The sequence below is a fragment of the Empidonax traillii genome, unplaced genomic scaffold, assembly GCF_003031625.1.
Source record: "Empidonax traillii isolate 1590-97213 ecotype Southwest subspecies unplaced genomic scaffold, ASM303162v1 scaffold15:size5535645, whole genome shotgun sequence".
NCBI classification, from domain to species: domain Eukaryota; kingdom Metazoa; phylum Chordata; class Aves; order Passeriformes; family Tyrannidae; genus Empidonax; species Empidonax traillii.
Genome location: NW_020955208.1, coordinates 4,140,188 through 4,153,043, shown reverse-complemented (window position 1 = coordinate 4,153,043; position 12,856 = coordinate 4,140,188). Strand labels below are relative to the sequence as shown.

The following is a 12,856-nucleotide window of genomic DNA, read 5'->3' as shown; positions in this document are numbered from 1 at the left end:
TTATTTACTGTATCTGGAAGCCTGGGTAAGCCAAGACTTCTACAGTATTTCACATTTTATTTTTCTGAGCCGCAGCTTAGGATCAGGTGGCAGTTAAGTCACTTAAGGTTATTTAAATGCATCTAAAATGTTGCTTAATAATTCAGAACCAGTTTGCTCTGTTTAGAGTATTAAGATTTTTTAAATCCTTTTAATTAACCAATTTCAACAGCAGTTTAAATAAACAGAAACAAAAAAATCTGTCTCCCTTGAAAGGGCAGAAAATAAATTTGACTCAAATTGCATGTCAGTTTAAATTAGCTGTGATCGGGATTTCAGTAGATTTAGGGCCAGAAAATTCTTAATATTATGTGGGAGTATAGAGTAAGGTATTCCTCCAAACCCAAGTGGGATCATTTGTTCCTGTGCTCTGGCAGGAGTAATTCCTCTTTGATGCTCACAGTGGTGAAAATAAAGTCGCAGAGTAGTGAGTTTATCAGCACTTGGCACACAGAGCCCTCTGAGCAGGGAATTGTCCTCTGATGTTCTCAGAGGTAGTTAGTTGTGTAAGGTAATGTTAGAGGATGATCCTTATATTGCTCTACCAGGTATGTTGATAATTTTGTGTTTCAGTTCTGGCAGCTGTTCTTTGTAAGGATTATTCTGCATTTCACCCAGTGCAAACTACTTCCCTCAAATAACCTTCTTTTAAACTCATTAGGTCACATTTAAAGTCTCTAAATAGCTCATGAGAGAGTTATATGTCCAGGACCATCTTTGACTCTTCACATTCTTCCCCCTAATCATCATTTTGATAGAAAAATGGAAGAAAGATATTTTTGAGAGGAAGGATTCATGCAGTGTCATGGTTATACCAAATAGCACTTTGAGTAATGTCATGTAAATCAAGGAAGTAGCTTGAATATCTGTCCTATCGCCGAGGAGGATTTCAGATGAATGAAATATTTTTCTGATATGTTCAAAGCCTTTTGAGAATTACGTGTGATTCATGTAATTTTTCCAGTCATTTATCCGATATTTATCTTTCCTCCTACATAAAGTAGTAGAGATCTCTTTTAATTCACATAATTAAGATTTTTCAGATCAATATAGATCTGATGGTGTCATGTGTTTACTCTGATCTAGTTTACACAAGGCCACAGTCACCTACAAAGGTAGATGTCCCTCCTCTTGTCATTCACAGCTGTCCTTAAGTCAATACTACCTGCCCTTGTCTTTCCTCTCTTTTCAAGATATGTTGTTATTTTATTTATTCAAGCAGTGAAGTTTAGTTTAGTTAAGACACTGAGAAGTTGCCTAAGCAAATTGGCCATACCAGACTCGCATATTCCCATGCCTCTTTTTGAAGCATGATTTCTGACTGTTCTTCCTGATGACTTTTAGTAGTAGAACAGTTGGACTGATTAACCTGGAGTGCAAGATTGACATATCGCTGCAGCCAGAATGCTGAAGCGTTTGTAAATCCCAGGTTTTCTTGCTTTTAACAAGTTTGTCGCTCACAAAGAGTAATATCACAGTCTTTTTCCAGCACCTACAAAAAAGGAGTAGTGATATTCTTACCCTATTGAAATCAATTTGTTACTTGTTGAAATCAATGGCAGCACTTTAGAGAGTATTGAGTATATTTTGCTTCTTGAAGTGCCATGTTTACTTTTGTGGAAATGTACAAATTTCCATATAGGTAGTCAAAAATTCTGCAAGTATTACAGGAAGATTTTTCACAGTGTTTTCTTCCACGAAAGACAGACTTGATGTGTCTTTTCAGCCCCACTGTCTTTACATAAGTAACTGTGATATCCAGAGAGAAAGATTAAAACCCTTCATGTATCAAGTCACTGAAAGGAGATCTCATCTCATAGATGGAAGTTTACTCTAGAAAAGAAATAGAATTGCATTCTGTAAATCAGTATGGTTTCTTTTATCTTACAGCAGCTCTATTTGAATACAAGGAATGTTTAACCAATTTCAGGAAATAGGTGTGCATTTCAGATGAGCTGTTTCACTTCAGGCTCACTGGAGTAAGCAGGCATTCACCACGGCACTGAATGCGGCCCACGAGCTCTCCCTTGAATCATCCTCATTAGTTACCCAGTGACTAATGCCAACCATGTGATTAATATATTCCACCCAACGTCCCTTCGGTGCACATCCCTCGCACCCAAAGTGTTCTTTTATTCAGCACTGCCCCATTTTACAAAACATTTATTTGAGGGGAGGCGCGTTATTGTTCACGGGAAGATGCCTTAGTTAAGCTGCAAAGCTTTGCTCTTGCATGTGACGTTTTGCAGCATCAGCTGGGCCTAAGATATTTTGTACTTTTTTCCCCAGAATTCACACTTAAGGTCAATTCTGTGGACTTTTTTTGACCCTTGAAGGAAGAAAATGTAATGATAAAATACCTATAAAGAGCCTTTGTAATAGTATGATACTAAGAATGCTGTGTCTGGTTACCAGAAAATTTAATGATCTCCTGCTGTTTCGGTAATTGCATAAGTAATGCATCAGACTAAATCACCAAAGCAGTCCTAGGCACTCTCTTTTTTCCATTTACCTATCTACCAATCACAATGTTATACTGTAGATATTATTGTGGTATCTTAACATCTTAATGCTTTGAACTTGTGATAAAAATCCTTTTGGATTGTTTTTTCATGCAGTTATAATTAAGTGCACTTGAATCCAATCCTGGGTCATTCTCCTGTGTTCCCATCTATTCCTCTTTGGGATGTATGCAAAGCAAAGTTCTTACAGTTCATTTGGAGCACTAAATGTATTTATATGTTTTCAGACTTACAGAGGATGTGGCTGTTTGCTTCCTTTCAGCTCTTCATCAGTCTTCATGGTGAAAGTTGTAGTATTTCTGGGGATATGATCTTTTTTTTTTTTTCTGTAGCTAGAATGTTTAAAAAGAAATAAATACTTAGATAATTGTTAGCTTACTATCAGCACACAGGCAGCAGTGCCCACAAGTAAGGGACTGGTTTGCTCCCTGGCACAGCAGGAAGGATGCTTAAGATACAAATGCTCTCCTCTGTAAATACCAGTACTTAAACCTTTTCTCTGCTCAGGAAGAAAAATGAAGATAGATAGTGTGAAGGAGCAGGTGATGGAGCTCTTCTGCCTGCAGGTCCTTTGTCAGGAAAAGACCCAGTCCAGGGTGTTCTGTTGGCTTCTCTTTTCCCAAGAAACCACACAAAGAATTCCTAAATGGGTCAAAGATGTCAAACCAGAAGGAATGAAGGGAGGAAAGCAGAAAATCTGAGGAGATCTTTTACAGCACCCTCCTCTTCCCTTAAAGTCTGAAGTCCTCCAGTCTTGGAGTTGTTGGCACTGTGGAGACCAATGTTCTCCTGGTCAGTACCTGCAGGTGACTCCTCTGGCTGACTCCGTGTTCTTGCTCACGAGGCAACTTGTGTCATGCTTTAATGTCATCAATACCACATTAACAAAATTCACATTATTCAAAGAGACTTTAATTAATTGAAAGATTTTCATGTTTTCGCTTCTGCCAGAATCTGAAAGCATGTTGGTTATTTTGTCATTGAAAATGAGCTGTTTGAAAGGCTACAGGGAGATGCAACCTTTTGGTAGTGATTTTTTCAGTGAGATTGGTTCTTGGCAATAAACATAAAACAAGTATTCAGTGCTGTTGGTAACTGGATGTATTTTGGCCGTGTTTTAGAGGAATACTGATCACTAAACAAAATTTCTGATCTTGGGCTAAAAGGAAGCACAGAACTACCTCAGAGCTACCCAGGTGGAGCCACTGTACACAGCACTTCCTAAGATCTTTTACTGGACAGTAAATAAACTACAGTTATATATTTATTTTATTACCCAGTGTTACAAAGCCACAGGATGTAGGTAAAAACCTGGTATTTTTTTAAAACATCATTAACATTGGGACTTGATTCAGTTTTGATACATGAACAATTAGTGTTGGTGGGGTCTTTAAGCTTTGGTTTACAAATATTATGGAGTTTTTCCCAATTAAAAACACAAATTTTCATGCAGAACCCTGAATTCATAACGTTGAACTTCTAAAAATCACCAGATAGTTCAGCTGCCACTATACAAATGTAGCAGCACTGGGTTTGGGCTTATCCTTGTTATTTACACTGCCTTGTCATTAAATTTAGTGTTTTAGAAAACAGAAGAGAACACAGTTACTGTCTTAATTTACTGTTAAAAAAAGTCAAGTAATGCAAGCCTTCACTTGTTAAAATCTATGCAGCGAATTCTTATTTTTTTATTAATTATGTTAAGGCAGTGCAAATTCACCTTATGTCTAGGTTGGTGGCACCTTGCATATCTCACTGCACAGCTTTCCAAAGGAAGAGTGGGAAGCTCAAATTAGAGGATACACCATCACAACTTTCTGTTTTATCAACAGCTGTTACTTTGCTAAGTAAATGTATTTTTAAATATGCTTAATCTAAGATATGTTTTGAGAAAACCTCTTCAAAGAAGTGAGACAGTAAGAGTGTGACGTATCTGGATTAAAGCTTTGTGTTTGGAAGGAGACTACAAGTCTTTTACTATGACATATTTTTCCTTGTTTGTGACGGCTTTCTTCAATTCACATGTAAATTATCTGCAAGTTTATTCAACTAAGCCTGATCTAATTGCATATATTTCTATAAAGTAACCCTACTTTTGTGTGTTGCTCAAGTTGAGCGTATTATCTGTGTAACCCAGAGATATTTCAATAGGTAGAAAGGATTCACTGTATTTGTTTGTGTGTCACTCTGAAAATATAGTTTTTTAAACAGATCTGGTACTTTACCAGGTGTGCCTTTAAGTAATTTCTATTGCATTTATACTTTAGGAGGATTAGGAAAGAGAGTAAAAGAACTCTTTGTCCGTTAGATTCATTAAATGTATTCATGCGTGTGTAAGTGGTATAGAGGCTGTGCTGCTCGGGAATCAGATCCTTGTCCTAGGGTGGAGAGAAAGGTGAAGGGTGTGATATTTACTGCTTGTGTAAGTGTCATAATAATTGTGTATTCGATTCTTTATTTTTAAATTACCTTCCTGGGCATTAAGCCATTTTTTTTTGTATTTATCTTTTCCCTGCAGAGTTAGGGAGGGTAAGGAACCACACCTTCGAAATGGTGAAAGTACAGCTGCTCAGGATGTGAATGTGTAATAGAACAGATTGCTCAGCAAAGGTGAAGACAGAAATAATACAGAAATTATTCTAGAAGGAAGAAGATTTTGCTATAAAAATTTATTAAAATGTTGTTTAAATTAGTATGCATGTTTATTGTTGGTTTGTTGAAAAAGCCAATTAATTTATTCAGAATAAAGTGTAAGTAGCTACTACATTCTTACAGAAATATATATATATACTACCTTCTGCATTTGTGCAGTCATGAATCATTTGAACTTCAAAATGCCAGAGAAGTACTTCAACTAGCTGGTGCTTCGTTGAAATAATTACCACAGAATTCATTGAAACAAATACTTATTTAAATAGTAACTTCCCTGTGCACCAAACCAACGTTTGCCATACAGCAAAGCTCGAAGCCATTGCTTCAGTACACTAAAGCCCTTGTAAAGGCCTGTAAAACTGTATCCACAGTTGGAAGAAAAGTGTTGTTTTACCAACTTAAACCTATTTTAGTGAAAGCGAAACCTTTCACAGATCAGTGGCAAGATCTAACGCTGACAGAAATAAGGCCCTGTTAACACCTCTGATCATGTTGCTAGAAGGAGTCTTCCCTGAAGGGAGTGTTAAAGTTTGCATAGAAAGTCATTTACCCGAAGATAAAATCTCCTGGGGCACTATCTCCATTGGCCTTGGGACAGCCCTGAGTGATCCTGCATGTTATTCTACAGAATTCTGGGAGCTTGAATATCAGTAATTTTGCTGTCACTTGTCTACTCTCTTGGCTTCTGGATATTGTGTCCCTCCTCTGCACCCGCTCACTAAATAAGCTTGGAATGGCTTACAGTCTGGTTTTGAGGAATTTTAGTTAACATTTCATTATAATATAAAGTACTTGCCTTAGCAAACACAAAATATATTTTAAAAATACATTCACCTCATCAGCTGGTATCACCAGCCATGTGTGCATGCAGCTGATAGAAAGTCAGTTGTTGTAGGACTTGGAGAAACAGATAAGTACTGTGCTTTTAGCATTTGTTGAGGCCTTTAACAAATGCTGAACGCTTAACTTGGTTAATTTTGCAACCTTAATCAAGACTGTGTTGATTTCACCAGGTAGATGAATCCCACTGAGTTCAATAGGTTCAAATCAGATTCAGTTTATAAACACATACTTAAATGATTTCCTACATAGTTGCTAACAACATAGAAGAAATCTTTAAATAATAAAGGGTTTGGGACAGAGTAACTTATAAAATGTGCAGGGCCCTTTTGGAAAGAGCATCGTGCAATGGCTTCAGAGCAAAGGGGTGCCAGCACTGAAATGGGCTTCAGAATTTATCTTGTTAATTAAACAAGGTACACGGATATAAATTTGATGGTATTTTGTACTTTGCAGTATGAAATAAGACACATAAATTTAAAGTGAACAAAATTCAGCAGAACACTACACTGAACACATCTTTACAGGCTACAGCTCTTCCAGGGTCCTTTGGTCTCTCTTATAGGTCATTCTTTGGTTTCTAATTCTGTAAGTTAAATTCTGTAAGTTAACAGTAAGTTAAAATGCATCTGAGGTCTTATATTTCATATATTTACAAGAGAAACCATTTCTTTTGTTCGGAGGTGTGTTCACTAATAAGGCTTCTATTCTTCATAGTAAACAACATATTTACAAGCCACAAATAACAAAGTAGAAGCTGCAGAAGGGTTGTGGTGTGATAATTAAGTACAATGGCGACCCATATGAACAGAAAATGCCAAGGAGCTAAAACAAAGCAACAACAGCTTTGTTTGTTGACAGATGTAGGAGCCATATTGTTAGTTAATTGGGTAATGGTGTAAACATTTGCAAACTCTGCTGTCCCTCAGTGAATTAAGCAGCACACTGAAATTATGGGGAAAAGCTGCACAGTCCTTGTGCTGCAGGTACTCCACAAGGCTTCCAGCAAACCTTCTAAGTGTGGAGGTGTCGAGGAAGAGACATCGTGCATTGTTAGTATTTAAGGCACTTGAAGTTTGCAAACCTTAAACTAGGACGTGTATCTTGAATTACGTTCAAGTGAATAACAGGTTTCCACATGGTTACAGTCTGGAAGATTGTGTTCAGTGCCTGGGCTTGCTTTTCAGATTTTATTTTTTCCAAATGTGGAAGAGACTTGTTATGTCTTTCCTAGGGTTTTTTTTTGGGAAAAAAAAAAACAAAACAAAACACAAAAAACCAAACCAAACCACAACAATGAAAACCAAAACAAAAAAAGAATCAAACTATCAAAAGAAAAGGGAAAACCCCTTTTTTTGCAGAATTTGAAAATAGAGAGGTCTAATTTAATACTGGCTTGAACTGAAAAGAAGCAAAATTGCATCTCTCAGGCGCCTGATACCTCAGATACTGTGAATTGCACAGACCCCTCTTTACTTCTCTCTCTGTGCTTATAAAAGACTGTAGCAGAATACCAAAACATTAAAAAATGCAACAAGATACTTAATTAGCATACTCCTGTAATCACAAACTTAAATGCACTACTTTGGCTGTTTTTTACATAACGGGTTTGCTTTCGAAGATAATAACCTTTCAATAATTTAAGCAGCATCTGTGCAGGAATGCATAATTAGACTGTAGATAATAGGAATCTAAAATTGAGTCTGGTTTTTATAAATTATTTTTCTCTTCAGACATTTAGCAATAGCTCACCCTGGTACATGAAGTTTAAGAAAATATGTTCCTGCTTTGGGAATGAAAATAATGCATCTGTTTATTTTTTGGGGTTGATTTGGCTTTCTTAGTTCTGTCATTTTTGTAAAAAATTCCGCTGCAGTCAGGTGAAATTGCACTTATTTCAGTGGACTTAGGAAGTGATAAGCTTTGAATGTTTGTTTAAATAATAATTTTTCTCTAATTATTCAATAAGACAATAGAAATGCAAATATATTTTAAGTTTGCTTGATTTAGTTGAGGGGAGAGAAAGAGAAGCAATGCTGGTTTTGTTAATAGATAACAGGATTAGCAAGTTATGCTTTTAAGGAAAATTACATTAACATTTCTTACTAATTCATAGTATTTGATTTTCTTGACCCCTAATGTTTTCAAATACATTCTTAGAAAGCTGTGGCATGCTGTGGTCATAGATGAAACAAATTTAACTGTGGAACAAAGTTTACTGGCATGCATTTGCATTTATAGAATAATACTAATAATCTATTATTCAGAAGCATAACTGGTGTGCTCAGACAGCAAAATAAACTAAAACAGAATTACCATGGAAAATAAGTTTAAAGATGGAAGGGAAATACCAGAAAATGGTAAGATTAAAAGAAATAGTGTTCATCTTTCTACATGAAGCTTTGCAGTAGTGTTCTGAAGGGTGTCACAGCATTGGCATGTAAACTTGCATGTCTGAAGTGACACTGAGACACTTGTCATTAATTTGTCTGTGTAAGTATATACGTAATTATGTAGTATTTAAAATTAAATTTTATTTCCATAGAAAATGGAAATGCCCATCCCACAGGCAGCAGTCTGGCTTATAAATAGAATCCTAAACACAAAAGTTTCTTGATAACTCTGAATCACTGAGAATTAGGTATGTGCCTTAAGTGAAAGTTAGTAATGGTATAGTCAGGATGTTGAGCACCTTTCAGGGTTTGGTACTGGGATCCAAATGCTGAAGGATTGTGGCACTAATTGTGCAGGTAGTGCCTGTATCATTATTTTCCAAATGGTGTCACATCTAACTCTCAGTGGAATTCTCCTGCATGCCCACCTGCACAAGTGATTATTGCCTAAATACCTTCGCAAATCCAACAAGGAGTCAGGATTCTGGGAAACAATCCTGTAATACTAATGTACACACCTAAGAGTCTGTATGAATGATGTATAGACACACAGTACTTATAATTCTTATTTATAGATATATACACATATACACACACATGCATAGTGAGTATCACATCAGTAGATGGGTTGAGATGCAGCCTCACCATGCAGTGACCTGATTTAGCATCTCACTGCCAGTGAAAAGAGGATGACTCTTCTTCTCCCTTCTGCTGCTTCATCCTTTGCTGCTCACCTCACACTGGATTTAGTGCTGGCTGGACTTGTGTGAAAATAAAGGGAGAATAAGTTTCCCCTTTCAGTGATGAGATCATGTTGGATTGGTTCTACTGCTTGCACCATCAGTTTGATTGAAATTTTAGGAGACTTATGAAATTTAGGATCTAGGGCTACAGTTGAATTTTTCATCTTAACTCATGTTCTAGTAATCCCTGGAAAAGTTCTTTACTTTGACATAAACAGATTCATGTGTTTATGGTAGAGAACCAGATTTTCTTGGAGTTAATGTCAGAGATTTTGTTTATTATTCTTACAAAATACTGCTACTAATAATAATAATAACAACAGCAGAAAATACCATATATATTTCTTAATGTGCATCCTGGAAAATCATACTCAAAACTTCAGTTAGCACTGATGGAGGGACTCAAAAACCTCCCCAGTGAAAATCTGTGCTGTGAAGATAAACAATTCAAAAAAGTTTACTTACACATATCTTTGTGTTCAAATCTTTACAGGTGACCCAGCTGGATCCAAATAAATCATTACTGGAGGTAAAACTGTATCCTCAAGAAACCCTTTTCCTAGAGGCAAAAGAGTAGATCAGACAAGATTGTAGGACTAATCATCCTTTGATAAGCCAGAGGCACAGCGTCGAGAGGAAGACTCCTATCAACACCACCTTGTACTATCATCCAGCTCAATTCCATGTCACAAGTTTGCCTCTTGCGAGAATCCTGAAAAATTGAAAAAAACATAGCTACTTAAAGTTTCACATACATGAGTATATGTTTCCAACCTCATTTAAATGAGCAGAGGATAAAGTTCTGCTATGAACACTGAACATTATGATTCTGTTGCTCACTTATCATCCAGCTTTTGTTATAATTAATGCACTGTTAAAATGTGAGTGATTGTTAAGTAGAATTTTTACTCCTCAAATGCCCCTTTTTCACCAAGAATTCTTGGACATTTCTGCCTGTACTTTTGACACTAGAATGCTGTATATTTGATATCTCACTGAGCCAGTGCTCTCATATATATGCATTTTATTTCTGTGTTTGAATTTCTACTTTGTCAACTAATTTAAAAAGGCAGAAAAAAAATTAATGGGACATTCTCAGCCATGAAAATTTAACAGTATTATAGTAGAAAGCATATAATTTTTGTTAGTACTTTCTGACTTCTTTGATAAGATGTAAGGTTTTGTTTGGAGAATATAGTTTGACATATATGCAAGATATTTATTTACTGGTTCTGCTTTGGGTCTCAGTTCCGATTCAGTTTAGGAAGTATTTTCCATTACATTGCAGTGTGAAACTGCTTATTGCATGATGTGAATATTTAAATAACATAAGAAATGGCCAGTACCAGAAACCTGGTATCTTGCCAACACTTCAGGAATCAGCTGATATTGAATATCAGCTGTTAAAAACCTTTCAAATACCAGATACAAAAGTTCTTTATTTCTGATTGTGAAAGAAAGGGCAGTTCCCATTTTAGCAGTTTTCCTTCACTCTGGCACTTGCTTGTCTCCTATTACTCTGCTGGTTTAAAGCACCTTGTTTGGTTCATCAAACAATGGGTATTTTAAGGGGTGGTGTAATAAGAAATCTGCCTTATTGTTGCACACTTTGGACATTTTAACAATACATTATTGATCCCGTCTCAAATTAAAGAAATCCTAGTTCTCTTGTCTGAAATGTATGCACCAGCTACCTGCTATCTGATGTGGAAAAATCTGGTACTTTAAATTTCTCAACCTTAGAATGAGCATACTAAGTCTAAGACCATAACGTGCAGTTGATGCCAAACCTGCATCAAAACTGGTTTAGTTATTTTTTTTCTTCTTGTTGTTTTTTTTTTTTCCTTCTTCTTTAGTTTAATTTCTGGGCTTACAGGATAGTGCACAATAGCACTACAGATTCATCATCTGCTAATCAAAAGCCTGGCACATTGTTTTTCACCTATGTTTGTATGTCATTCATTGTGTGTATTGTAGCTAAATGAGTTCTGATTTGAAAATTTTGTACTAAGCAAAAACCAGTTGCACACGTCTTTTAGTTTTCCTTTTTTTCTTTGGAAGAATGGTGATATAAAATTAAATGTATGCCTATTATTAGGGTGTTAGTGACGCTGATATATTGTTACCTTTACCAAAAATGCAAATTTCTGAGGGGGGAAAGCCTTATTCTACCTTTTATAATTCTGTAATTAGTGAGTGCTACACCGGACACTTTTAGAAGTGAAGTATCTACGACAAACAAAAGGTTTGAAAGTGTAAGCAAATCCTAAAAATTTGCAGTTCACAAATAAAAGAATTCATAGCCAATAGAACGATAACTGTATGTGTGATGGAAAGCTGAATGCAGGCGCTTCATTCTGAACTTTTGTTTTCTTTAAAAAAAAAAAATCCACCGCATTTATTACATAAGAAATTAACATGGGTTGCAAATTGGGGTGATGCTGTTTCTACAGACAATCACAGTAACACATACAGCAGGATTTTAAAGTGATGCATATCTTTTTTTTTTTTTCCTTCTAAGCTGGCTATTGAGGAAATGAATTGCTGAAATAACTGCTACACGAAGCAAAGCGACCTTTCAGCTAACTTGTTTATATTAATCTGTTCTGTTTAACTTCTGTTTGATCTCATCAGGCTGTTTTCTCTCACTCAACTTTATTTCTGTATTTTGACTATATATTCTTTACTTTGATACTAGTTTTATAAAGTTATTAAATGTGGCTTGAATATTTGTTGAACTTATTGAAGTCAGTACTCCCAGGGTTGTTTGGCCTTTTTTTTTTTTCTAAACTTTTATATTTTTTTCCCCCCTCATTTTGTTCATATTGCAAAATACACTGTCATTATCAAAATGTTCTAGTGATAATTAACTGAAAGTGTTCAAAGTGGTGGCATTACTGCCCTCTGATATAAAGATATTGAGATCAGTATGCAGGGATCATTCTGCCACAAGGTAAACAAGTGTATCGCTCTTTAAATAAAAAGTTTATGATTTTGGTCCTTAAATACTTTGGGACTGATTTCAAGAAGCAAGCATCTCGAGTCACCTTTTCCTCGATGCAAACCAATGCCTGTGTAGAAATACTAATATTCTGTGCCATCATTTCTGCTCTCCTAAACCGTGGTATTCACTTCACACGCTCTGCTGGCACAGATAATCCTCTAGTCAGTCTAATTTCATAATTCAGTGTTACCCTAAAACTCCAACATTGTTGCTACAGAGCATATCCCTGATTCTACCTTTTTATCTGCAGGTTCCTCACATTAATGGATTACCATTAACGTGATTAATGCATTAGTTTTAAGTCTTTAAGAATTACTGAAGGGAATTCTGTGCAGTGTGTCAGCTTTCCTTACTGGCCTTAGGAGCATTGGGGTGAAGGTGGGACATGCTCTGGCTTTGGGAGAAACTTTCTGCCTGTTGATAGTGATGTTTGAAATCATTATTAGAGAACACACAGAGCACAAGTGTTCTCTGAGCTCTCTGCATATGCACTCTTCAGTTTAGTGGGAGTTCTGAGGCAGTTTCTGATGGAGCTCTCTTGGGGGTTTTACCTATTCTTTTTAATGTAGCAGAAAAGGACTTTGGCTTTCATAAACTGTACCTGCTGGGTGACACTAGAAACTTAAAATAAATTTTCAATTACAGTAATATTTCTACTAAAAA

General features: G+C 36.1%; 1 protein-coding gene across 1 annotated transcript in view; it reads left to right on the top strand.

Annotated features, from left to right (window-relative positions):
• FAF1 (Fas associated factor 1) overlaps positions 1-12,041 on the top strand; it is a 157,495-nt gene extending 145,454 nt beyond the window's left edge. The window contains exon 19 of the mRNA XM_027894094.1: positions 9,683-12,041. Coding sequence (XP_027749895.1) covers positions 9,683-9,766 — 84 coding nt within the window. The 3' untranslated portion in view covers positions 9,767-12,041. The remainder of the gene's footprint in view (positions 1-9,682) is intronic.
• The last annotated feature ends 815 nt before the right edge of the window (positions 12,042-12,856 follow it).